At 41.6% G+C, this 27,589-nt stretch overlaps 2 protein-coding genes across 6 annotated transcripts; one reads left to right on the forward strand and one right to left on the reverse strand.

Moving 5' to 3' along the window:
* Positions 1 to 15,102, forward strand: rp1l1a (rp1 like 1a). 2 transcript variants are annotated; one of them, XM_028011423.1, is made up of 8 exons: positions 1 to 1,970; positions 3,884 to 4,136; positions 4,273 to 4,671; positions 4,757 to 5,021; positions 5,324 to 9,465; positions 10,226 to 11,182; positions 11,576 to 12,436; positions 13,524 to 13,886. In XM_028011423.1, the coding sequence occupies exons 2-8, from the start codon at positions 3,903 to 3,905 to the stop codon at positions 13,884 to 13,886; spliced, it is 7,221 nt and encodes a 2,406-aa protein (XP_027867224.1). In that variant the 5' UTR covers positions 1 to 1,970; positions 3,884 to 3,902. The 2 variants fall into 2 exon arrangements, with proteins under 2 accessions (XP_027867224.1, XP_027867225.1); XM_028011424.1 differs by lacking the exon at positions 1 to 1,970 and having other exon boundaries at positions 3,903 to 4,136; positions 13,524 to 15,102.
* On the reverse strand, positions 15,094 to 27,126 carry gckr (glucokinase (hexokinase 4) regulator). 4 transcript variants are annotated; one of them, XM_028011425.1, is made up of 20 exons: positions 26,981 to 27,126; positions 22,953 to 23,025; positions 21,585 to 21,734; positions 21,452 to 21,520; positions 21,295 to 21,363; positions 21,149 to 21,222; positions 20,677 to 20,743; positions 20,554 to 20,607; positions 20,384 to 20,478; positions 20,196 to 20,301; positions 19,977 to 20,083; positions 18,302 to 18,400; positions 18,118 to 18,215; positions 17,968 to 18,044; positions 17,423 to 17,519; positions 17,243 to 17,346; positions 17,073 to 17,150; positions 16,825 to 16,965; positions 16,589 to 16,723; positions 15,094 to 16,511 (listed from the first exon to the last, which is right to left on the reverse strand). In XM_028011425.1, exons 1-20 carry the CDS (start codon positions 27,031 to 27,033, stop codon positions 16,392 to 16,394), a joined length of 1,866 nt encoding a protein of 621 aa, XP_027867226.1. In that variant the 5' UTR covers positions 27,034 to 27,126; the 3' UTR covers positions 15,094 to 16,391. The 4 variants fall into 4 exon arrangements, with proteins under 4 accessions (XP_027867226.1, XP_027867229.1, XP_027867228.1 ...); XM_028011428.1 differs by lacking the exon at positions 22,953 to 23,025 and having other exon boundaries at positions 26,981 to 27,078; XM_028011427.1 differs by lacking the exon at positions 26,981 to 27,126 and having other exon boundaries at positions 22,953 to 24,709.
* Between the last annotated feature and the right edge of the window lie 463 nt (positions 27,127 to 27,589).

The raw sequence follows: 27,589 nt of genomic DNA on the forward strand, positions 1-27,589 counted from the left end.
TTTTTCTCTTGTTTTTCAGATTTTTTCACATTTATTGTTGTGCATGATTTGAAAAACATTTTTGAGAACAATTTGTGGGTTCTTTACCCACCTCTTGGTAAAGTTGTGCTGTTGCTTTCTTGACAATTTGCCTCTCCTCTCCTCTTAAAGTCTCGCACTTTATTTTGAAAGTCTGACTCGCTCTGCTTCCTGTAAGTTGTCTGATTTGAACATGCGCCTCTCCGGGGGAAGCTGAGAGCGGAGCCGCTTCTCCGGCTGTAGAAGCGCGTCGCACCTCGGTTCATGGCTGAAAATCAAATAGTTTAGATTTTAATTTCATTGTGGTATGATCTGGGATTTTCGTCTCCAATCTTCTCGACTGTCATAAATCTTTTCTGGTGAGATTTATTTATTTTCTTCTCACTTGTTACTTTGAAACAAGCTTCTTGTCCAATAGAAAGAGTGTTTTAGAGAATCTAATTATCTAATTATGATTGTTTTCAGTATATTTTCCCTTTGAAATCCAGTTGTGGGGTCGAAGTGAGTGTCTTACCTGCTTATTGGATAAGTAAACAGAGGGAGTGAACCTGCAAAACTAGGCCACACATCATATAATCTCTCCTCTGCTTTACTCTTGTTCTACTGACTCAACCGATTAGCACTTTAAAACCTCCTAAAGTAACCATTTAAAACGTTTTGCATCTTGTATAAATACCTGTGTGCAAACCACTGTAGCAGTATTAGATTCCCTGATTTATCCACCTGGAATACTTTGAAAAGCATCAACACTTTCTTAGAGACGCTCTGCCTCCGTCCTGTCATTTCAGGCGCTACTCAACCCTGACTTCCTGTCTACCTTGAGGTCTCTGAGGCCCACCTGCTCTGCCTCTGTCTCTCATTAGACCTGTGAAGCAGACACTGATTAGTAAAAAAAAAAAAAAAAATAAAAAGTAAAAACATAAGGCTGAATTATGCAACAAAAACCATCATCTCTTATTTCAAGGATTAATGAAACTAGTGAAAATAAATAACATCTACCCTTGGTTTTCACCAGGAAAACAATGCAAAAAATTTTTTTTTCCCAGATTTTACAGAGCTGGAGCTCTTATGGCATTTATAATGAAATAAAAAGACAATTATTTTTCACAGTTACAACCAAATAACCTTGGGGAACATCAGACATTGCATCCTACATTGTGTTTGTGTTTGGATTTTTACCTGACTTTGGAGGTTATTTGTCCCTTCTCCATTTTGTGCCCTCATGTCGTACCTATTTAGTGCCTTTCTAAGCCTGGTGGGCCACCAGGCTTTATTTGTGCCCCCACCAGGCTAAGCACTTCTTATTTATTTGCCAGGTACAAAACTTCCAAAACTAGAAACTTCAAAATAGTATTGTGAAGTCAATTAAGTCAATTTTGTACCTCTCACTTCCTGTAGTGATTATCCTCATTAAGCACTTTTCTGCTTCAAATAACTGCAATTTTCCTAATGCAAATCAAATGTATGTTTTTACTTCCTTGAATAGTAAACGGTTTTATTTTATGTGCTTTCACATAACTCCTCAGAATTGCAGCTTGTTGCCTCTTTGTGCAAACCTCTTTCTTCTTCTAGATACATCTCCACTCTAACACACAGACAGATTATTAGGCAGGATTTTCTTTCTATCCTTAGCATTGCTCCTCCTCTTTTCCTCAGCTTCCCTCCCTGTCCATCCATTCATCCCCCTCCCACATCCTTCTGTCCAATTACCGGCTGCCATTTTACCTCCAGCCTTCCTACAGACTCCGGCTTGGTTTTCGATTTGAGCTGCAGGGAAAACTACACAACTTGACCTTGTCTTTTTTTTTTTAAAAAAGAAAATTTTAAAAATCACTTTTTTACCAGTGCTGGTATCAGCACTGGTCTTGACTTGACCAGTCAGTCTCTGCAAAGCCATCCATAAATTTCAGTTCAGCTTTTCCACACCTCTTTGGACCATGTTTCCTGACTGTGTGAGTATGTTATTTATATACAATTGGTCACAGGATGCTTTTAAGTTAAGCTAATCTAAACGTTTGAAGTAAAAATAACTAAAAAAGTTCAATCTTAAATATTTAATTATTATTATCACTAAGCATTAATCAGTTATTTTACTGATGTATTGTTATTTTAATAGCATAAATGTCAGTTAACTAGTGCATAAAATCTTTTTCTGAATAGTGCAAAATGGATTACCACTAAGTCACAAGTTGTTTGGTACCGTAAAGTTTTTTCACAAAGACGGTTAAAAGATTTGTCAATTACTTTGGGGGAAAAGTTTTATAAACATATTAAATACCTGATAATGTTTATATTTTGCCTTCTGATAAACTTACAGGTCACTCTCTTGAATCTTTAAATGGTAAACCAATGAAAACCCAGCATGAGCTAATTGGCTAAACCTGAATAGCCTGTTCCTCTTCACAAACTCCTTCCACCTGTTGGGACACTTTTAATCCTGAACCTCAGTTCAGGTCAATTATGAGACTTTTTCTTTTTACTGTGGTGATTTATTTTCATATTTACACTCAAAAATGTATAATCTCAAGACAAATAACATTTTGTAGCAGCTACTGTTCTCGTCATCTTTTTATGATGGCGGCAAAAATAAGTAACGCAGAAAAAAGTTTTGGGTTTTAAGTTAAAATCTAATTAGTATTAGCTGTAAATTCGTTATTCAAACACAGTTAAATGTTCAGTAGTGCTGTTTCCTCAAAGGGAAAGGAAGCAGCAGACTTTATGGTTGCTAAATTAGCTGGAGGATTAAGAAGCATGGTGTCACGTTGGGCTTGTCTGCAGCTCAGAGCAGTGATTTGGCTCTGAACCCTGGCCTTATTGGGCTTAAAATTCTGCTTAGCCTGCTGATTACAATCACCTTTAAACACTGCTTATTAAACATTATTCAGGCTAATTGTTGAATGCTACTCTGTAAAGTTTGTACTGAATGTAAAAAGTGATAATAAACTGAAATTGCAATGTAGCTCCAAGCCACACAGCAAAGAGAAATGGTTTAATGTATGAAATTTCTCAATTGCTCAAGATAGTTACAATCCCATCACAATAAAACTAACCAAATTAGTCGGTTTTACAATTAAGTTTAAATATTGTTATCCTTTTAATTTCATTGAAGAGTTAATTTAAATTATAAGACTAAGATTGCCAAAATAAAGTAAGCCATAAAGAGAATATTTCACCATAAAAAAGTATAAAAATCAGTGCAAAACAGTGTTTTTCTTAACATTTACATCGCATTGATTGCAGGATAAGAGGACATTTACATTAGTGCCAGTTTGACAGCTAAACATTATCCTGACAGAATATTGGTCGGACAATAAAAGGCCTAAAATAGATTAATAAAGAAATTATTGCAAGATGCTCCAGTCAATCATGAGGAGAAATCTGATTATTTCTCTATTTTTTTTCTGTCTGCATTAAATACACTCAAAATGTACCTCAGTTTCAATCGGTTACCACAGCAACTACCCGAATCCACTTTGACGTGCTCCTTTTAGCTTAATAAAATCCGGTAAAGGTTAGCCTTGATGCATAAAGGGGAGATAATCTTGCCATTCCTTCAATTGTTGTTTTATTTAAAATTATTTGGGCACTTCAGACCTCGGAGTAAACCGGAAATTGGTGTTGGCCAAAAAAAGCCTATTGGTGAGTTTAAATAGCTTTGCTGTGAGCAAATCCACGCATGTGACACCAGGCTGTGTCAAGTTCTCCTATTAGTGGATGTTCTGACTCCTCAGGTTTACATCCTGATTAAGTCTTGTGACCTTGTGAGAATTAGAAAGTATGAGAAGGGCAGACAGCCGTTCTGCCATTATGGTTGATTTGCCAGTGTCTTTTGGTCAGTGCTGCGTGTTTTGATTATGTTCTGCAGGTATATCTGACATCAGACCATGCAGTCGGTCCAGACAGGGTTGTGGGATCCCCACCCCCCGTCTAAACATGCCTCGCCTCTGCCTGCGCCCCCTACTTCCAGTTCACGCCACGCCCATGTGACCACAGCCGCCCCGGCCAAGCGGATAACTTTTTACAAAAGCGGCGACAGCCAGTTTGGGGGCGTCCGGATGGCCATCCACAAGCGCAGCTTCAAGTGCTTTGATGCCCTGCTGGATGACCTTTCCCAAAAGGTTAGTGGGATGTTTCTGATGCAGGGATCTCTTTTGAAGCTGACTCTTCAGATGCACTTTTAAGTCTTTCCCTAAGCAGAAGCGTTAGCATTATTTATTCATTTGTGATCTGTTGCTTATACTTACCTATGTATAGGTACCCCTCCCGTTTGGAGTGCGGACTGTGACCACTCCCCGAGGTACACACACCATCAAACACCTGGAGCAGCTCCAAGATGGTGGCTGCTACCTCTGCTCTGACCGGCGCCAGGCTAAGCCCATTAACATGGACCTGGCCAGCAAACGCCAAGGCATCTGGTACCATCACAGCCGGAGGCCTCAACGCCCCGAAGCATCCTCTGGGACTCCACCTGGCCATTTGAATTTGCCTCACAGGCAGAGGCGGATTCTGCTGGTGAAGAACAGCGAGCCAGGGATGAGGCGGAGCATTGTGCTGAGCAGGAGGTCTACTAGGAGTCTAAGAGCTTTCCTAGACGAAGTGTCCGAGGTTATGCAGTTTCATGTTCGCAAGCTGTACACTGCAGAAGGACGCAGGGTGAGTGTGAATTTTAACTCAGTATTTACTTACAAATGAGATAAAAACTTATGAGATAAAGCTCTCTCTGTATATTTGCTCCTAGATTGACAGCGTGCAAAGCTTGTTGACTTGTCCAGGTGTTCTGGTGTGTGTTGGTCGGGAAGCCTTCAGCCCTATGCTCATAAATTACATTAGGAAGACTTCAGAGGAAAAGCTGCCTGGTCTGGGGAGCAAGTCTCCAGGTCTCGGTCCAAGAATTCCTGGTAATGGTGCCAGATCTCCTGCAACACAAGGCATAAGGTCCCCACTTCATGGAGCTCAGTCCAGAGCCAGTGAATATGATGAAGGAAATGAAAGCAAGAAAAATGGTAAGTTGTTTTGGAAAAAATTTGAAGGCTTAGATTTATACCTGGCAATTGAAAGACAATTTCAGGAAAACTCTACTAGTTAGATATTTTTCCCATCCCTTTAAGGTTTTAGTTTGTTTTTCAGTTGTGTTATACAAGTTATATAATCTGTAAGCCACAGGTAAAGTATATACCTAATATTTGTTGATGTATATTCAACATATTAATTTGGAAGCATCTTGCGTCCATTTACAGGTCAGAGAACATTTGTCTACATACTTTTCATATCCATCTCACAAGTTCATTTTTTCTTGTCTTTTCAGTTAACTTTGGTCTGGAGACTAAGAAGAGCATCATCCACCCTCGATCCGATTCTTCAAATCGATCTGCTCGCTTCTCTTTGTCGTCTGAAAAGTCGTACGGCGTCTTCTCCCAAGCAAGACCAGCTATAACGAATGATGACATTGAAAAGCGTGTTTTTGTTAATAAAGACGGCAGCCTGTCAGTAGAGATGAGGGTACGTTTTCGCCTCCAAAATGAGGAGATCGTTCAGTGGTCCACACAAATTAAAAAATCGCCCTCTCTCACCAATGATTTTTGCCCCCTGAGCCAAGCTCAACCACATTACCTGCAGCAAGGCACATCAGAAAGCTGTTCTGACCCTGATTCAACATCCTATGAGGGTGTGGATTATTCCAGCCGGCCTCTGCAGCGTGCGTTGGTGGAGAACCAATGCCAATGTTGTTATCAGAGACATGAACGGCAGTTTGATTTGTGGGAAAACCCCACGCACAAACATCCTCCTGCCCCACCCGTTCATTCATCAAGTCACGCTGTGATGAGACACACGCACTCGTCAAGCTCTTCCTCTTCATGCAATTCCAGAAGAGTGATTCGGTGTCGGGCGCGGGTCTCCGGGTCTCCAGGTGGCTCTGGATCAGAACAGAGCCAGTTGGTCCAGAAAGAGATGTGTCTTACAGAGCAGGTGGAGGAAAGAGTAGAAGTGGCCCAAGACGGGAACACTCAAGTTGAGGTCTGCAAAGTTAGCCGATGCTGCAGTCGGACAGAGGTGGTTGCCATAGATACCAACATTCGACCACCCAGCGGAAAGTCAGTGGAGGGCGAGGTGATGATGGGGGAAGATGAAATCCGACCACTGTCTGCAGTCAGCAGCTCTTCGCATATTTTACAGTCACTGAAAGAAGACCAGGATGATGAGGAGGATGATCTGCCGCCCAGCGCTTCACAGTGCTCCCACAGAAATGAACCGTCCCCCACTCCTACCCCAGCAAATCACTTGGGTGAAGGTCCGTCAAGCAACATCTCCGCCTGTTCAGCCCAGTCGCTCAAACGCCAGGAGCAGGAAGAAAATGCAGGAAACAGGGCTTTGTCTTCAGCTTCATCCTGTCACTGTGGAGCAACTAACCCTCACTCAACAGCAGAGCCAGATGAGACGGATCGAGTCCCCAGTTCGATGTCCCAGGAACCCAAGAACCAAGCATCAGAAGAAGTGGCAGCTGCAATTGACAATGAAGAAATTAACAGGGGTCTTAGTGGCTTATCCCATAACACAGGACTTTCAGCAGGTTCTCAGAAATCATGGACATCCAATGTTTGCTCAAACTGTGGAGGCTGCAAACGTGCAAACAGCGCAATGTCAGCTCAGACTGGTTTATCTGCTAAGTCCAAGTGCACAACTGAAGCTCTACTTACAAAGTCAAGGTTTAAAAAAGAGGGAGAGAACACAGCAGAACGAACAACCATGTCAAATAAATCCAGTGCCTCAGTCAAGTCCCATAAATCTGGCTGCTTGTCAGTAGCTAAAGAGGTGTCCCTGTCAAACCAAACAGTTGCAGAAGAAGGTGACACAGACAAAAGAGCTCAGAGTAGCCTCTCTATGAAGTCAAATGCATCTAACAAGTCTGGAAAGGCTGAAAGTGTCCTGTCGAATAAATCAGATAAATCCAAGGCGTCAGCAAGATCCAGCTCATCTTGTAAGCAGTGTGCAAAACCTCTAACTCCAGAAAACAAGGAGAAAGATGAACTGAATGGCGTAATAGAAGAGAGGGAAGAATCAGGAGTGGAGGAAAGATCGGCAAGTGCACTGTCAGCAACATCAAAACTGTCTGCCAAGTCTAACAAATCCCATAGGTCCACTGAAGCTTTGGAAAAATCCACTTCCCCCAGGTCAGAAACTGGGGAGGATGCAGAAGAAATCGCAACCAGTCAAATGGCTGGAAGAGTATCTGTTCATTCTACAAAATCCTGCAAGTGTAATGATAATGGCAAAGCACCGTCTCCAGTCTTAGAAGTGGGAAACAATGCAGAAGAAATGCAGCCCAGGCCAGAAAGCATAATAGAAGATAATTTAGAAAATAACAACAGGTCAACCAGTGCTAGGTCTTGTAAATCAGATTCTTCTGCTAAATCAAACAATGCAATTGAAAACAGATCCCCGAGTGCTTACTCACAAAGATCACACACCTCTGCTAAGTCCTCTCAGTCAAAGAGGTCAAACCAACCAAGAGAGTCTCAGAATGACCCCAATCTTACTTTGACTGAGACAAACAAGGAGGAGACTGACATTGAACGTCGTGAGGCTTTGGAGAGCACCATGTCTGTAAAATCAAAATCTTCAGTCAAATCTGACGTTTCTAGTAAAAATCCCTCAGCTACAAATGCTGTCACCATCAAAACACCAGAAGGAGCTGATGAGGCAAAAGAAGGAGAACCTGATTCTGATGTTGCTTGTATTGAAACATCACAAGCCGGTCACAAGGAGGATGATCTTGCAATAAAAGGCATATATACTATAGACCCTGATGGCCAAACGCTCTCACCAAAAAGAAAACCTTCATCCCGCTCACATTCCCCCTCCTCCAGAGGTTCTCAATCCCCTGTGCAAAAGTTGTCACTGAACTCCGGTGCTGGTGAGCAAAGAGGGCCCAGTTCGTTGTCTGTTCACTCCAAAACCTCTAGCAAAGTAAGCAGATCCAGGTGTTGCTGTGAAACAGCCTCACCTGTTAAAAAGGAAAATAAAGAAGAAGACAGAAATAGTGAGGGAGCTCAGTATTGCTCCTCAAAAAGACAAAGGAAAGAATCAGGATGCACGGATCGACCTTTGAGTCGTAACTCATCAGGTTCCATATCTTTAGGGCTGCCAGAGGATCAGGAAACAGCTGAATCAGACTGTGGCAAATCTAGTGTCTCTTTTTGCAACGGTGAGAGGAAAAGCCCTTCTCTCCACAATCCTCCAGTGGTTGATATCCCAATTATTGAAACACCCAGAGAATGTGAAAAGGGCGATGAAGAGGGTGGGGAACAATGGAATGAAAGACAAGCCAGTGCAACGACAGTCCAAAGCAGCAGGTCTCATAAATCTTGTTGTAACTGTAGTGTCAAATCAGCAGCTCAGTCTAAGGGGAAAAGCAGCAGTCCTAACCCCACAAGCATAGACAAAGCAGAAAGCGTGAAATCTGCTGCAACAACAAATGCTCACAAAATGGACACTCCAAAGAGCAGGAGCTCCTCTGTAATGTCAGGCACACAAGTTTGTGGGAAATCCCCTTCTGAAAGGACTTCTAATGTTCCTATAAGTACTGATGCTGAAAACCAGAACACCAGTAGACCAGGAAGTAAAACCAAAGGAGAAGAAGACAAGACAAGTGTCCACTCCCAAAGTCCATGTGGTCCTAGGCCTGAGTCAACAGCTTCGGTGCAGTCAGAGACAAAAAGAACTTCAGAGGAGAGGAATATGGCTTTGGGGTCAGTCAAATCTGGAGATCACAAATCCCACAAAGAAAGTGAGTGTGGAAGTACCAAAGTTTCCAGTTGCAGGCAAAAAGAAACCCCAACAAGTCCTTGTTCCTTACACAGCCCCAGACCGTCCAGTAAAGTTGAACCAGGTAGCGGGAGCACCCTGTCTCACTCTCTGTCTGCTGCCGACCTACTGAAGGAAACTTTGGCTGCTGCTCGCCAGCAGGACTGCCAATCAAAAGCCAGTAAAACCAGTGACAAAGCCCACAGCGAGAAGAGTGGGAGGTCTCAGAGGAGCAGAAGTCGAAAGGACGTGGTGGAAGTGACACCTGAGTGTTTGCCCAACGCATCTCCCAATGAAGTTGTTAGCAACTGGCTGCGGAGCATTCCTGCTAATACTAGCATGCTCACACTCGATAACGAGTTAAATGATGAAGAAACTGAGGAAGGGGCAAAGGAAATGGAGCAGACACCAACAGAAGAGGTAGGAACAGGGGAGATGAGTCCGGAGGACGAGAAGGTGGAACTGGAGGAGAAAATAGAGCCACAAGAGGAAGAAAAAAAGAATGAGGCCGAAGGTGATGGAGTCGGTCCGACTTTAGGCGATACAGCGGAGATTTCTTCTCGTTCCAGGAACTGGCATTCATCTGCCGCCGTGATGAAAGTCCTGTTGAGCTCGTCTCTGGGTCGATGTCGGAGCATGCCTGAGGTAAGACAGAACCTCTGACAAGACATGAAACTTTACCAAAGAAAAGCAAAAATAAAATTGGATCCCAAGTGATGCTTTGGGACATTCTGACTATTTAATATCGCCAATAACGAAGCACCTGTCAAGATAATGCTGCTAGGTTTTCGGGATGAAATGTACAATAGAAGAATAAACGTTGAACATTTACAAACAACATCCACAAACACAAAGAGAGGTGAGCATATTTGTTGGCACCTCAGGTAAAGATTGTTTTTCTAGAGAAAAATAAGATTTCTCATAAATATTTTGATCAATTTTAGTAGATTTATCAAGATGGGGATGGTTGGGAGATCCCATATTAAGAATTTTTTTCTTTTGCCAAATTATCCCCAACAATGACTCTAAAATAGATTTAGCCACTGCTTTTTTGACCTTTATTCTTTGTTTTATAGTTGATCAGACTTTGTAAGAAGTACTAAATATTGATTTAGTTCTTCAGTCAAATCTAGTCTCAGACTTTATCCTTGAATGTTCTTTTAATTTTTTATATTTTTTAACCTACTTCATATTATCAGACAGGTTATATTTAGGTCATTTCTTGGATCCATAGGTGGTTTATTAATAAAATCATTTGGGAAATGCTTTTCCTCAATAGTCTTTCTCTGTTATTAGAATTTGTTTGCTAATCTGAAATTTTTTAAGTGCCGAAAATCTTTTACTCACTCTCATTTAAGTAATGTGCCCATAATTTCAGTATGTGCCCCTCTACCATCCTGTGTAGGTGTCTCCAGCTTATGGCCGCAGACTCAGCACATCGGCCAGGGGGCTTTTGGACTGCTTGGCCCAGCTGCAGCTCATTGAGCCTGCAGTCAGCAGTCATGAACAGAAGGACCGCAAGCAGCAGTACGACGAGATTATGGCCATTCTGCAGTCCCTGTGGCTCACTGAACCGCACAACATCAACGTCAAGGACACTAAAGACGGCGGCACAGACCAGGTGACTCCACCGAGGTCCTCATCTGGAGTGGGTATGAGCAGCGGATCGGGCGGGTCGGGTGGAGAGAAAAGCAATGGGAACCAAGGAGAAGATGAACCACCCAGGAAAGAAACCGAATCTCTGCAGGAGGAAGAGGCGGCGGAGAAGGTTGTTGAAGAGGACGATGGAAATGCAGCAGCCGGACAAGTCGAAGTGGAGACAGAAGTTGAGGAAACAAACAAAACAGACACAGCTGAGGAAGTGGTGAAGAGTGAAGAGCAAAGTTCTCTTCCTCTTGGCAGCTCAAAAGCCACTGACAACCCTTCATTATCGGAAAAGAGCTCGCCCAACGTCAGCTCCAAGTCCCCCACAGACAACGAAAGAGACACGCAGGAGGACTCCAGCTCAGAGACTCCTCCCTCTGCTCCTCGGCCACCCTTATCCAAACGTCTATCCCAAGACCCCGATCCGGTTTGGGTTCTTCACCTCCTGAAGAAGCTGGAAAAGCAGTTCATGAGCCACTACATTGAGGCCATGGAGGAGTTTAAGGTCCGCTGGGACCTGGACGACAGCCTCATCCTGGACACCATGATCTCCGAGCTGAGGGAGGAGGTGAGCCGGCGCATCCAGAACAGCATCCAGCGGGAAATGAGGAAGATCCAAAGCCGAGCCGGGAAAGTGGGGAGGTCGCCTTGGCCGCCGCAGCTAGCGAACATGTCTCGGGATTCTACCATGACGGAGAAGAGGCGCCGCATGCTGAAGGTAAATACGCCACAGATCCGACACGAAGAAGCCACTGGACATGATGTTGGGATTTTATTAGTCTGTACACTCCAGTCAATGATTAATCGATTGCTAAATTAGTTGACGATTATTTCAATCATCAATTAGTCATGATTAATCGTTTCAGCCCAACGTGGATGCTGACTTTTCTGCAGTCCATTTCTCTGTCCCATTCAGAGACAAAAACCTAAAAAGGACATTCTGATTTGAGTTGTAGGGCATCCAGCTAACACCTAAAAGAAAGTTCTCAAGTCCAACGAGACCAAAATTGAACTTTTTGGCCTAAAAGTTTTATTGGTCACATAAACTTTTGGTCACATAACACTTCTTCAAGGCCTTGTAAAAACTCAAAGTGTTCGATTTCTGTTTCAGGTGATGAAGAACCAGTCAGTGAAAACCGCAGAGTCTCTCACTGATGAGGAACTGGTGGCTCATTTCAGTGACCAGCGAAGCGACGACGAGTACTGCCCCTGCGAAGCTTGTGTCCGCAAGAAAATGGCCGCCCGGCCTTTCAAGAAGAACCCGCAGGCGGCCGAAGCTCCTGTGATAATGGAATTCGACCTCCTTAAGATCCTGCAGCTCAAGAAAAGCCCTTTGCCTCCTTCTTCTGTGCCGAAACCTGCTGAGGTGGAACCGGCGGCTGCAGATGAAGAAGGAAGGAATTTAGAGGTAGTCGAAGAAGAAGAGGAAGAAGAAACCAAAGAGGATATAAAAGCTGATGTTGTGTTAGAGGAGACAATACCAGAGGAAGACGAGGAGGAAGAGCAAGAAAAAGATGAGGAGAGTAGAAATAAAGAACAGGAAAGAGAGGAGAATAGTGCTGAAGATGAGAAGCTGGAAACAGATGAGCAAGAAGAGACATCAGAAAATGCAGAGGAGGAGGATGAAGGACTGTGCACTTGTCAGTCTGAGAGCAGCAAAGAAGAAGAGGGTGAAGCGGGGGAAACGAACAACGGCACCGATGAAGGAGAGACAGGAACAGGAGAAGAGGAGGAGGAAGAGAGCGACAGAGAGACAGTGAAGGAGGTAACAACAGGCGACAAGGAGGAGGAATCGGAGGATGACACATCGGCGACTAATGGAGTGCCGACGCCGGCGGAGGAGATGATGCGGGGAAACGTCGGCGCATCTGCAGAGGAGGAAGATGAAGGCACAGGAGAGGAAGAGGAAAAACAGGAAGAGAGTGAGGAGAAGGAAGGAGAGGCGTCTGAGGAGGAGAGAGCTTCACCACAGGTAAAAGATTGTTAGACAAAAATCCGCCTGTGAAAATTGTCAGTATGTTCCTAGTTAAAGTCTAATTTAGTGCAGAAGTGTGAAAAAATATTTGCCCAGTTGTGAACACCAAGTTGAAGCTCATGCTACAAAATTACAGATTCAAATCTGGACTTTTACTAGGCCACTTCATAACCGTCTTGTTTCCATGTTTTCACCATTTGTGAATTTTGTTTTTCATTAACCTGGGACATGATGTTGGGGTTTTATTTTTTTTTACCCTGCTTCATGTCATTAAACAGGTTTTACTTGATTTTTGATCCATCAAGCCAAACAGTAATAAAACCTGAATGCTTTTTTATGGTCGTAAGCTTATTGAGTTATACACTACTACATGGTTTATAATATTTTGGTTTGAGGGCATAGTGACAGCTGAGGTTTTTGTATTTATTTTTTAGCACTTTTGAGTAAAGTGCTAGTTTCTAATCTTAAAATTTTAAGTCAAAAACATCTGTTAAAGTGCTCATATTTTCAAATTGAAGCTGTTTTATAAGGTATTTCTTTGCCTTGCTTTGTATCTTACACACTAAAAATCATTTTCAACCTGTGTACAATCAATAAATGAATATTCTGAGAGATGAAGCAGGGATTTGACTAAACCCCAGCTTCTCGGGCCTTCAAGATCCTCGTATCTAAGATCAGCTACAGACGTTATATCTGTGTTCATTATATGCACAGTTGTGAAAATCTGCATGAGGCATTAGTCTCGTTTACCGAATAAGAACTCTATTTTAAAACAGAGCAAAGTCCCTGAACATGACCCTGGGTTAAAATCTGACCCACTGTAGCCTCACAGCTAATGCTAAGCCTGTGGGAAAAGCTAATCTCGGCATCCAATTAGGCAGCCTGAACAAATCTGTTTTGTTTTGCAGGCACTCTGAGTCTCTGCTGTAACTGTCGGTCAGCAACCGCCTCACAAAAAACTGGAAGATTTTCAATATAATATTACAGCTAAACGAGCCTAACATCTTTAATTCATCTCTTGTCATGAAATCAATGTTGTTTACAAGAACTGATTATTAATTTTCTGATCTTTTTTAACCTGCAGAGCCAAGGAGCGATTCCCACTGCGTGCGTGACGGAGGGCGAAGAGGCGGACGCCGAAGACTCTGACGACAGTAAGCGTCACGGCGACGCCAGCGCTGACGAATCAGCGCCGGAGGAGACCGCTGGCTCTGGGGAAGAGGAAGCGAAAAGCAGCAGAGAAGATGAACAGGAAGATTTAGTGGAGGAGTTTAGACCTGAGCAAGAAAGTGAGGCGGCCAAAGGCAAAAACGAGGACGGGGCTTTGCTCCACCAGTTCACCAGAACCTCAGTGGAGTCCCAGCCTGGCTCGATGGAAGACGTGGACGTGGATTTACCTTCAAACTCTAAAGTGGTCGACATAAATGGCCATAAAACCAAAGAGTGAGGAGACTGCACTCAGACATTTGGTTTAAGACTCTCTTGAACACTTGAAGCACTTTAACTTCTCCAGATTTAAAGTAGACGTCATCATCGTGACTTGCTGAAGTTTTCACATGTTGTCATGTTGCAACCTCAAACTTCAATCTGTTTTATTGGAGTTTGATATAATGGATCAAAATTAAATCAGTTCAAATCTATTCCACTTAGAAAAATATAGACTGGAGTACTGTGGATTAAATGAAAATTATTCAAACTAGATTAGACACAAATTTTCCCAAATTCCTAGATCATTGAATTTAACACATTTTTCAGAGACACATTTCTACTAAGTAATGGTAGAAACATAAATTCATGGGATAAACATAAATTCATGCCACACTTTTCTAATATTTTTGTAGCTAAATATGGAAAACTGTGCATTCTTCTCCTTCCATTACGCAATAATCCCAAGAAAACACATTGAGGTTTGTGACAGTAACATGACAAAATGTGAAAAAGCTTAAGAAGTATTAAGACTTTATTGCAGCACACTGATTATAGAAACCTGAAACTTGAACATGAAGAACTTTTACTGGAACCATATAACTTATATTTATTTCAAAGCTAATCGCAAGTATTGAGAAACATGTTGAACATATTATTGATATGTGACTTAGGTTTTGTTAACCACAGGTTGAACATAAATTAAATCATATTTGAAGTACCTCAGATATTTTCTTTTTCTTTTAGTGAAGCTCGACAGAACCACTTCCTGTTGGTTTATCTGTGTTCATTTCTTTTTTTTGTTTCATGAAGTACATGCTGTATTCTCAGGGGTTTGGACAGCCAGCTTGCTTTAGACAGATCATCTCCAAGCTATTACTTAACTACCTAAATCTGTACCCTGCTGGCAAGTCAGCTGTTTAAATCTACCAAAACTCTGTGATGTAAGTTGATTACCTAAAAGAAATCTATATTTTGGGAACGATCTTCTCCACTTTCTCGCATATGCATCAGGGACAGAGACAATTTGCTGCTTTGTTCGACGAAAGCCTCTTATTTCTGGTATTACTAGGTGAGAGGGGGTGTGTGCCTACGCTGCTACTGGTTCTAGTGGGTGTCCATTAATCTGGGTCATCACTAATAAAACTAAACGTTGTGTACTTAGAGCTCACTGATAAACAGTACGACTGTAATCGTAATAACCTGAATAAAAATGAATAAACAAATGGTCATTTTCACATTTGTATCTTCAGATTTTATTGATACTAAGCAGTTCTTAAACATTTAGTATTTCTGTTGGACTGGGATATTCACGCTGCAATGAACAGATTTGTTTTGCATTTCACGTCAAAGATCAAACAAATTTGAATGTCAGAGACGATCGGGATAAATACACAAGGCAGTTTTCAAGAGATTATTGAATTTATTAAGAAAAAATAGCTAACCATGTGACAGCAATTGACCCCCAGTAAAATCATTAGTTAAATGTGATAAATCTTTATTTTTATTAATTTAAATTCGCCACAGCTGATTGCCAACATACCTGTACAATAAGTGCATCACAAATGTCAACATTATCATCATCTACCGGTGCAGCTCTTGAATTTTAGTGCTTGTGCTAATATTTTAGAGAACTCTTACTTTTTTTTAGAGAGAGGAAAAATATTCAACTACAATTCTGTCTTTTAATTGTCATAGATTGCATGTATGACACTAATGCTTGATCTTATTTGGTCATGTTATTGTTTCTGCATCCTATTAGCTTTAGCATTTATGTACATTTAAGCTAATCAGGTATGATAAAAAAAAAAGGGAAGATTTGTAAAATCCTGAGTGATGAATATTTTTCACTGCTAAAATATCATGTGGCAGAGCTTTCTGATCAACACCTGAGTTGCTTTTTTCTCTGTTCCTTCCTGTAGTGTTTGACACTGTGCTCTCTGTGCTTCCAAAGCTGCTCAAACATTTCGAGATCCACACACACACACACACACACACATGCCCACACACGTCACACTAATCCAGTACCTGTGACTGTGTCTGTGTCGATTCACAAAAGGTCACAGGATTGAGTTGACTTACATCACGCAACAGAGCCTCAACATGCAGTTATGAAAGATCAGCAGTGAAACATCACCAAGGTGTTAACTTTGAGATTTGAGACGTCATATTTTTAAAAAAGTACTTTGTGCAAGATGGATTTTTTAAAATCTTTTTGGAAATTATCAATTTTCATTCACAGAGACATTTTTTCTAGACTTTTGCCTAATCCTTCAGATTTCAACCAGACACCTGAAAGACGTTAGGTTCATAACTTCACCCTCCTTGACAAAATCCTTTAACCCCAAAGCATGACGCCACCTCCACCATGTTTGGCTGTGTGTATAGTGTTCAAATATCAGTTTGTAATCAGGTTTCTTTAGTGCTTAAATGCAGAAATGCATTGTTAGTGACTCAGTTTTAATGATTTTTGAACCTTTGGGTGTCATTTAGCCGCAGAGTTCATTGTTGTATGATCATTGTGACCTTATGATGATTTCAAACACGCCTCCACTGCCTCTCTGACGATTGGCTGCTGCTCCAAACGAGTCTCCGCCTCCTTTATAGAGCAACCAGTCAGCAGGCAGACTAAAGCCAATGGCACGACCTGAACAACAGACACACACAGATGTTGATTCATTTCTACATCTGACTGCTTACATTTGGATCTCAACACTGCCGTACCTTCTTAGCCTTTCCGGCAGTGTGTGTGTGTGTTTTCAGGCTGCAGGTCATTATGTCTTCACTGAGCTTGTCCACTTGATAAATGGCCTTCAGCAGGGCTTCCTCGCACTGTGACTCCGAATGACTGGACAGCTCCTAAAATCAAACAGTTTTAGTTGATTTTATTTTATTGTCAGAACAGATTCAGACAATAAAATAAAATAAAAACTTAAAGAATCAACCATGGCGATCCTGACCTGCAGTAAACGTGCGGCTCTGCGGTAGAGCTTGCTGTTGGTGACTTGCAGGTCGATCATGTAGTTCTTAAACACTTTTCCCTTTAAGATGTGAGCTCCGGTGCTCACTGCGTTCAAAAGCAGCTTAGTGGACAGCTCCCGCTGCCGAGAAGAGGAAACAACTCATCCGGTTTCTCAATCACAAATTAATCTAAGGGAGTTTCCTCATTTAACTACCAAATGTTCCCTGTAAAGGAGGCCGTAGATACCATGTGTTGCAATCGCTTGGGTGTTTCTTGGGACCATGTGAAGTTAATGGTGGATGAACACAGTTTATTTATGTCATCCTATGATAAAAATAGGAATATAGGTTATAGACTTTATATAGAAAAAAATAACACTTTTGCACGTCACAGTAGATTTAAAAATAAACAGGTACTTGTTGTGCAGCGGTGCCTCCATCAGTCTGGTGATAAGCACCATGAATGTTCGATGTCTTTTCTCTCACTCTGTGTGCCAGCTTTGCCACCTCGTCGACATCGTCTGTGAGGAGAGGCTGTCAAGACTCACGCTGACTCAGTTTGGAGACGATCCAAACGTGAGGGTGCGCTCGTCTCACCAGAGTCAGAGTAGAGAAGCAGAACGGCGTCGTCGTCCGTGAGACGGGGCAGGACGCGATCCAGAAAGTCATCATGAGAGATGCTGAACTCAGGGCCCTGAGGAAAGAGAAGCTCAGAATGCTTTGACTTTTTTTACACCGTCCCCGTAATGAAACAGAGTTCACTTTTAGTAGAACAATCACCTTAAACGTACAGCCAGAGCCAAAATAAACTAGTTTTCTTTAAGTATCTCAATGTTCTGGTACGGACCAGTCAAAGCTCAATGGAGAATCAATAATTGAAAACACCCAATAATTTCAGATTCAGCTCTAAACACATGCATCTCTTATTAGAGCACAAGTAAGTAAATTATAGTGTGAGAAAATGTAGCTTAAATGCTGTTCAGTCAGTTATTTCTGCTTTAAAGTTACGTTAAATATCTTTCTTATGAAGGCGGTGCATTGTTAAAACCAAAACTGTTTGATGTAATAATTGCTAATTACTTGGTTTTATTGGCTTTTGTTTTGCTCAAGCTGAAGATAATCGACCAGCAGCCTCCACATACCATCAAAGTCAAATCGCCCTCATTGTTGCCGAGTTCTTTGTAGACTCCGCTGACAAAACCCCGAATGTCTTCGTAGTCTAACAGACACACAAATGGACACATTTACAACATGTCAAATATTTTTAAAAATATTTCTCTGAGTAGTCTCACCTGCTCCGAATGTGGGCTTACATTCACTGGCATCGATAAGACCCAGCAAACCCAGGGAGCCCCAGCCCAGGTAACACACCTGCCTCCCACACTGCAGACTGAAACACACAACTCACAAAGTGAGCAAGAGCAGCCATTTTTGTTGTGATTATTACCACAAGTTAGATTGATTTAATATCCATACCTGCGTCCAGCAGCCTCCGTCAGCACAGCTATCTCCTCTGAATGCGAGTACGTAAAGTCTAGAGCTTTTTTATAAGATCTCATATGCTGCACAATCCCACTGTGGGGAAAAAAACAGAGTGACAAAATACCAGTATGCATTTTACATTCCCTATATCCACACACCTTGGACTTTTATTTTATTTCAATTGCACAAAGTGACCTGTAGAGGTCAGCAGCACCTTACCAAACATAAAGCGCTTCTTTGACCAAAACTACTGCCTAGAAAAACTAAATCACTTCCTGCTATTTTATTTGTTTCTGTCGCATAAAGTGTGTTGGCAGAGACTTAAAAGAGAGCCGAGGCAACGATTTGACTAATGTGTAAAACTTGTCCTCGTTTCTCAGGTGGACGGCTTAATGGAGACGACTGTAAGCTGTTGCCTCCGAACACAAAGAAGCACTTAGAGAGCGGCGGGCTGCTCCTCTGAGTGCCGAGAAAAGAGACGACTCAAGGCGCCATGAAGTCACATTAGGGCAACTGGGGACAGAAAAACTACAGCCATTAAAAGGATGTTTACTTGACTCCTTCAGTGTTTTAAAAGAAAAACATGAAAGATTGTTTTGATTGCTGTGGCTGAAGCAATGAATACCAACTGATAGCAGGACTGGTTTCGGATACGGCTCATCATCCAGGTCGACATGGCTTTAGGGGCAGCAGGTCTAAAAGAATTTGGTTTGTTAAGCATTTTATCTAAAATCCAGTCAAAGGCCAAAACAAGCCAGATCAGCGAGGTCAGGGGTGTCAAACTCATTTTCATTTTTTGGCCAAATCAAGATCCTTAAGGCTCTTAAAGAGTCGGTTGTGCCAGAATGTATTGATAAAACTTGTTCAGAAACTATTAAAATATCAATGAATTCTAAAAATTTTACATAATTTCAGTCCCTCCAAGAATCCATGATTCTTTTTGTGGTTTTTTGCAGTAAAAATCGAAGTGTTTGTGGTACTAATTTGGAAATATTTGCGCTTATTTATGACGGTAAATGTGACGTTTTATTACTCGCTGTGTAGATCATGGACTATAATCTGACATCAATTAAGGCTGAGGCAGCTGTTTATTACAAGTAAGAAAGTTTTTGACAATTTTTGAGAAAAAACTGCAATAAACACCCAATTATTAGCGCGAAAAAGTGAAGGATTTGTTAATTTTGTGTAAATTTACACGATAATTCTCAATTATTGTGGACTTATTGATATAATTTGGCAGTAAACAGATAAAAACTGCATTAATTTAACTGATAACATAACATTTAAGCTCACTCAGTCTGGATTCTAGAGGGCCACATAAAAAGCTACTGTGGGCCGGATTTAGTCCACGGGCCTTGAGACACATGTGCACTAGGTGATGAAATTGAAATTACATGTTTCAAACATAATTGTATAATTGTGTGTATGGCTAAGGCAGCAACTGGTTATTGATTTGAAATAGGTATTTGCATATTTAAAGTAGGAACATAATGGTGCCCTTTTCCCCTACTTGAGCCCCCATCTCTCAAAATGTCTGTACACGCCACTGGAAGTGCACAAAAAACAAAATCTTCAGTTTTAGCTACAGAAAACTAAAATAGCAGCTCCCACTCAAGCAGCTGCACATAAAATCTTTTGGACCGCTCTTCCATATCCCCATTGTGCGTACTTGAATGTGACGGGCGTTCTTGAGAAGCTGGCAGAAAAGACGACCTCCAGGAGGATCTTGGTGGCGCTGCCTCCCTTCATCCTGGAGGAGCCGCTGATGGCTTCCGGCTGAGCGGACACAAGCGTTCACACACAGAAATCTGAGTCACTGCTGGGACAGTTTAGAGTCTTGACACAAATGCAACCTGAGCAGCTAGTGGAAGAATGGGATGAAGAGTACCCCGAGTGCCGGGTTGATGAGGAAAGCCTTTTGAGTTTTGGCTAGCTCTTCCATCCTGGTCACCACACTGCGAAACGTTAGCGTGCAGCCAGGTAGGGGCTCATTCCTACACAGTGAAACACACTCATGTCAAGTTAAACGTAAATCTGTGGATGTATTTATACATTTAGATTGATACGGATTCTCACCTGGCCTGATGTGCAGGATTAAATCCAACCAGTACAGGTGTGTAAACATCAGGATGCCGGAGGCAGAAATCCAACTGACCGGCCACAAATGGAGCCTGCAGGGAAATAACCAACAATTACAAACAATTTATTCCAGCTAATGAACCTGCTGACATGCAAATCTAACTTACAGATAATCCACAGGAGACGCCGATGAACAAGACTCTTTTCTTTCCCTCAGAAACCTGAAGAGAACCAGAGGAAATGACGCGTTTGGACGCCTGACACGCACGTAAACACGGGATGGTGCTGACCTTTTTCAGACGGAGCGCGCCCAATGTGGGGTCATCCTCTGGAGCCTCTTGAGAGGAAAACAGAGCTCTAAGGAAAATGGGGAATAGAGTTTTAAAAAATTAGAAAGAATAATTTCCTGGGCTTTATTTTATGGTACTGAATTTTAGTAAAAGCCACTGGTTGTTTTTGGTCCTTATTACTAAGAAATTCAATTTAATTCAATTCAATGAAAAGTAAAAACCTGTTTGAATACTATGTTCCATTTTAAGATGATAACTGTTTATCTTTTTTGTGAAAGGCAATTTAAAAACAACAATCTTTTTAAGTGTGTATCTGCATCAACTGCCTGCACTCACAAATCAGATTTAGACTATTCTTGAACTGTGATCAAGGGCCGCCCAAATTTGTTCCAAGGGCCCCAAATGGCCCTCAAGCCACAGTTTGGACAGCTGCAGTTTAAGACCTCTGAAAATCAGGAAAACTGAATCTCACCTGTCTCCTCCTGCAATGACGTACGAACAAATGGGGGCGTAGTTCAGCCGCTGCAGCTCTCTGTTAAATCCTGACTAACGACACAAACACGACTTTAAAAAAAATCTGAGATGGCTCCTTGTTTTTCAGATGATGAAATCTTTTACCGCCATGAAGAATGCAAGTCGGCCAGAAGTGCCACAACCACTCAGAACGACGAGGCTGTCCTGAGGATCCTGTTAAACATTTTTAAAAAACACTAAAAGTCTTGAATCTTAGCCTTGTTAGCGAGTTAGCGAGCTCACATTCCCCCAAACCGGATACCTTAAGAATGAGCCGCACCCTCTCGGCCACCTCCATTAAGGTTTTCACAATTTCCTCGCTCAAAAGTCTCTGGGGAGAAAATTCAGTTTCATTACTTTCATTATTTTTCCACCAACCAGTTGAGTTCCTGTACCTGATATTCTGTTTGGGACTTTTCCTGAAACATCTGGGCGTCGCAGGCCTGCAGCATCTTCACAATGCTGGAGGCTGAAGCTCTGTCTATGTCGCGCGTTAGCGGGTTGGACTTCTCTGTCACAGGAAGGGTCGGCTCATAATCTGTAGACTGAAACAGAAACTACGCTTTAATTCAAATTAATAAGGTCCTAAAAAAGTTACAACAAAGGCTTTGTTTCATGGAGAGTTTCTTTATATTATTTTTGCTAATTTTCAGCTTTTCAGCTACTTAAAAATAAAATGACTCCTCTAAACCAGGGGTGTCAAACTCAATTTCACCAAGGGCCACTTCAGCATATTGGCCACCCTCAATGGGCCACATTGACGGTATAAATCAGGAATGCGCAAGTGCAGTCCTCCAGACTGCAACTTTTAGATGCGTCCCTGCTAAAACATTCCCCGGACAAAAAGTTGACTTCCCTCATTAGCAGCAACTCAGTTCTGTAGAGGCCTATAAATGAGTCAATGATCCAGGTGTGTTAGAGAAAGAACGCATCTAAAGTTTCAGAGTGATACGTCTGGAAAACTAGACTTGGTCAACCCTAGCATAAATGTATGAAAATACAATGTTAAAAATAAAATAAACAACACCTCATATTGTTAAATAACTGATTTTATGTATTCAAGTTTTAAATACTACATTTGAGTTTGCATGGATGTAAAATTACTGCTCAGTTTAAAAATATGCTCAGTATTTTTAAACTGCTCAGCTAAACTTTGCTCTTTAGCTTGTTAGCTTGTCGATGTTTCAGTTTTATTCGTTGGGAAAATTACTAATCAGCTTGAGGTGACTCTGAGGCACTCTAGTGGCGAGAAGCCGTAATGTTGGCTGGTAAGAATCGGAAGGCATTATGGGAGATGTAGTTTGTAGTCAATTCGTTTTCAAAACCTATTTTAAGTCAATCAATGGGGCTGTAAAATGGTGGGGGGAGGAGGGCACATAAAATGACGTAGCGGGCCACATGTGGCCCGCGGGCCTTGAGTTTGACACATGTGCTCTAAACCATCTGAATAGAACTGTTTTCTTCTGAATTTTTTTACTTTCACTTTCAATATTGCCTCTTTCTTTCACTTTGAGAAGCTGCAGCTCACAATACTTTCCAAATCTTGTATATTTGGTTATTTTTTAAAAAACGCTAAAATCCGCTTTTTACAACAGGCAAAAACCAACATTGGACAAATTTGTCTTTGCAACGTAGCTATAAAATCCTAAAGCTAACAAACTTCCTCTTTTACCCAACCAAACACTCGCTATTTCCTTTTCCTCTACATTTCTGTCAGAACACGGTGTGAGACTTTAGACACCGACTCAATATTTTAAACTTACTTCCCAATCGTGAGTTGTAGAAAAAGCCTTCATTCTGCCTGGTTTTGCCACAGCAGCCATGTCTGTCCTTTTTCTGCTAAAATCACAAAAACTGTCAGTTTCAGTTTGTTTAGAGGCAGGGCTTCAAGGGAAAGTCACTTCTGTGTGAGGGAACAAGGTTCACTAATGGACCTTTGAGACACAGGAGGTAAAGTAACACACACACTTTAACAGGAGGACTTAGAGAGTCTACAGTTTGAGTTAAAAGTAGTGAAAACTAAATTAAAGCACTGAAAATTTAGGGGGGAATCACTCTTTATGTATTTAGAGTGAAGAATCAAGTCAGGACTTTGGCTGAGTCACTTAAAAACTTTTTTATTATCGCTTCCAGTCAGAAAAAAAAAGATAATACTGTCATCTTAAATATGCTAGGTGTAAGAATGATTTGAGGATTAATTGTAAGTTTTCTTTTCATGAAATCCAGTTTATGTGATTCGGGTTTTTCCACAACTACAAAGTACAAAAAGATAAAACATGCCAGATCTAAAAAGTTAAAACCAGGTTTGAATGAGGTTTATTACACAGTGAGGAGGAAGGGGAAGGTAAAAATAAAATCTCTAACTTTCATACGTTTTGCAACAAAAGCTGAATTTATTTTGAATCTTTCCACATATTGTCTACAGGGGCGTCTGGACGAGGCTGTGCATGCAAAAATAAAAAAATAAAAACATTTCTTGACTGCAGGAGCAGCGCAGATCCAACCGATTCCCAGGCAGAGAGAAAATATTTACACCACAGCAGATTGTGGAGTCTGATACACTTCATCACTCCCCCGAACTCCCACCACCGTCTCTCAGAGCTGCCGGCTAATCGCTGACAACGACGTTTGTGGGTTTTTTTTTCCCATTTCTTGTTCCAACCAGAAAGAAAAGACCAACAATTTTATTTATTTATTTATTTATTTATTTTTGCTTCACGCTCCACAACATGTGCCATCTTTTTCATCAAACACGCCTCCTCAGGAGGCCTTTGGCTCCATGGAGATGCTTTGGCGTTATTACTCATTACTAGCCGACGCTGATTATTAATGATATCTGACATCTGAAGAACACTTTGATGTTAACCTTTCTGAGTCAAGCCGACAGCAGAGCTGTGCATGTGGGTTGTGTGATAAACCAGTCAGGACTTTTTCACCGTTATTGTATGCTCTTTGCAACAATAACGGTGAACCTAAAGACGGGTTTAAATCTGTAAATTACTCCTTATTGTGGTATTTAGGTAGTAGGAAAAGGACATTTTTTGAAAAAGATTCATGAATTTTGAATTTTAAAACAACTTTAAGAATATGATCTAAAACTAAGTGCATTAAAATGTTTGCAGTTTAACCAGATCCAAGTAGATTGTTCCCAGAATTTTGGCTCTTGACCCATTAAGCTGAGGTTGGCTGTCATCAGCACTTATGGATAAAAACTGAACGTTATCTGTCATTTCTAATTAAGCTTTCTAATTTTATTTATCAAAGCTTTAGATTTACTGGATGTTTCATAAGAGCCCTTGACCAAATTCATGTTTTCAGTTCAAAATTAAAAATTTTGAACTTGTAAAATCTAACCTGAAATTTAGGAATAATTCATTCTACTAGCGTAAACACAAAAAAGAACTTTTACAAAACTTTTTTAACCATAGAATTCAATATTACAATTTCAATATTACTCTGTTGGAATAATGACATCTTGAAAAATAACAGTTACATAATTTTACTTTTGTAATTGATTCACATCTAGACACAAATATTTGCCCATTCTGTTTATGATTATTGGGACTTTTTCTTATTTTCCATTTTGTGATTACATTTGCTTTCGTCCTGCATGGTGTTTAAAATTTAGATTTAAGTTGCTTTCCAGGTTCTGTTGATCAATATTTAACGTCTTTATATTCTAACTTGTTAACTTCTTAAATTTCTGCTCAAATTTGTTCGCTGTTCTTACTTATTAAGCCAAACAACCAAATTAACAGCATGTTTGTTGCAAAAGAGCTCAAGTTCTGTCTGACCCTAGACATACATTTTTCAATTGACTTTACTTTGACTGGACCATCCTAACACATAAATATGCTTTCATCTGAATTATTTCATTGCAGAGTTGAACCTCTAACGTTTTTAGGTTTGCAGTCCACATTCTGAACCTTCACATTCTGAATTTTAATTATTTGTTGTAGCTGAATCACAGCGACAACTTAAACCAGACCTCGCTCGCTTTCTTCTTCTGCATCCCTACGTTCTGCCTGCCTCGCCTCCTTCCTCAGAAACTGAACACGGCGTTCCCCCTAAATCATGCAGCAGCAGCAGAGAGCAATGTCTGAACTGATGCATAATAAAGACACAGCTGCTCCAGCAGAGGGTGTTTCTCCTTGCGCCTCCACCGGCAAACACAATTCACTTTCTTACAATGCAGTTTGTCCTTTCTATGTCTAAAGAAGATTAATTTAAAATCCATATAACGTTTTTTTTAAAAAGGGAAAAAAAGCCGTCCATCAACAAGTAAGGCTCTCTCCTCTTGCTGCCTCTTGGATAATATTTGTGTCACTAAATAAAAGTGACCTTAGCAATTCATGCAAACTGGAAAGATCTCTTCTGAATTATCTTAACAAAAACGCCAAAAATGTAAAAAAATCATCCCAACAATAAATCCATTCTGTCCACTGAGGAAAAAAGATCAGTTTTTAGGTATTAAGGGATATTCTAAATGTTCATAAACTCACAATCCTAATTATCCCCTTCACTGATTTGTTTATTATTTTAGCACAAGTACGAGAAACTTCACATCTTTGCAGTGACTTTATAACTAAAATACACAAAGAACAATCTGGATCTGCATCTCATCTGTACCTGGTGTTATTTAGTGGTTTGATTGCATTATATTTTCATTGTTAACTGGATCAGATTTTTTTTTCCCCACTGCTTTTAGAGTCATTTTTTACAGGCTGAAAGCTGCCAGCGTTCTCCCCTGCCGTCAGCCCTACTGCGCTTGCATTCGCTTCAAGAGTGAGCCTTAGCTACATCCATAACAACCCAGTTCGCTCTTATTATGCGTCCTGCCTTTCCAGCAAAGCTGTGCATCATTAGTGCATCTGTAGCTGCTCAGCTCTCACATGTGCAGCTCCTGCCTTTTCACTTGTCAGTAAACTTCAGTAGACATTACTCTGCTTATATGGCAAGTCCTAAAGATGGAAAGCGGTTCTTAATTGGAGGCTCTATCTTGCAATGTGAGGTTAACTGATTTAGCTGCTGCAGAACTAAATAATCACAATGCTGGATCTCAAGCCCTCTGGCGATTTTACTAATTCATTTGCAGAAATATTGCGTAGTGGAGGGTGGGCTTGCAGCTGCAACAAGCCTGTCTTTTCTTTACACGTTTTTTTTTATAGAGGATAAAGAAAAATGGTTAAAAAATCAGGCGTGAAAATTTATAAACTCGCATAAAATCAAATGAAACATCCCAGTTATGCTTTAGTCTAAATGTCAGGGGCAGAAAATCCCAATCTAAACAAGCTAACAGCTGTACTCCTTCTCCCATGTCCTTCAGCCTTCCAGCTGTGGTTGTCATGACAACAGGGGCTAATCTCCAGCGGACGGTGAAAAAGTGCAAGGGATTGCATGAAAACGAGATTCTGATTTTAAAGAAACATGAGTAAATCTCTCCAACAGGCATTTTGGTTTTCCTTTATTATGGGTTTTGCTCGATATACTTAATTCCCCTCATCTGCCCTTTATTTTCCCTTAAGGAAAACCTTGATTTATGCTGTTTATCTTCCTTTTTTACCCCGATTCTGTCCATGCCCAACCTAAATTTCTGATTTCTTTTCATCCCCTCACCATGTCCTCATTCTCAATCCTTCCACTCTTCTTCTCAGCACATTCAGTTCCCCTCTAAATCCAAAAGCCTCTGATTCCTGGCTGCTCAGCAGGAAACATCAAAGTATGTCATGGATGATTAGGGTGTGGATTACCGAGGAGCACAGCAATTATAACCTGGAGTATGGCAACAAACCTGGAGCCGAATGTTCTCCATATGTCTTGCTGTTGATTACATTCTGTTCCCATTCAGTGCAAAAAGTCGCCATGTACAGATGTGCGCATGGGGTTAAAGTTGTTCCATCCAGCAGGGGGCGGAGTGAGAGTGTGTGAGTGAGGGAAAGTGAACAGTAGGGGGGAAACCGGAGCTGCAGAGGGGCTGGAGCTGCGGAAAGCAGAGGAGCGGACAGTGGAGGCAGCCGATACCGGGAACCTGCAGGCTGAACGGGGGCGGCGTGAGAAGCAGGACTCGGTTCCGGGTTATTGGACGAAACAAAAGTAGGGTGTCCGGTGGGCTGTCACGCACACACGTCGCCTTCATCCACGCGCGCGCGTCTTAAGAACAGCGGGAGATGCATTACGTCATAACCTCCCATCGCCCTGGATGACCGCGCACGCAGGAGGAGATGATGCGGGGCTGCTGGAGTAGAAGAGAACCAGATTCCGCACGCGAACGCCCGGGGGCGGTGTCCCGCGCGGGGAAGCGAGAAAAAGGGGAGCCGCCCTCGCGCGGCCGCCGGCTCTGATGGCTCCTCGCGCCCCCGGCGAGAAAGAGACACAGCAGTCGCCGCGGCGCGAGAGGGAA

The sequence above is a fragment of the Xiphophorus couchianus genome, chromosome 24 (assembly GCF_001444195.1).
Source record: "Xiphophorus couchianus chromosome 24, X_couchianus-1.0, whole genome shotgun sequence".
In the NCBI taxonomy this organism is placed as follows: Eukaryota; Metazoa; Chordata; class Actinopteri; order Cyprinodontiformes; family Poeciliidae; genus Xiphophorus; species Xiphophorus couchianus.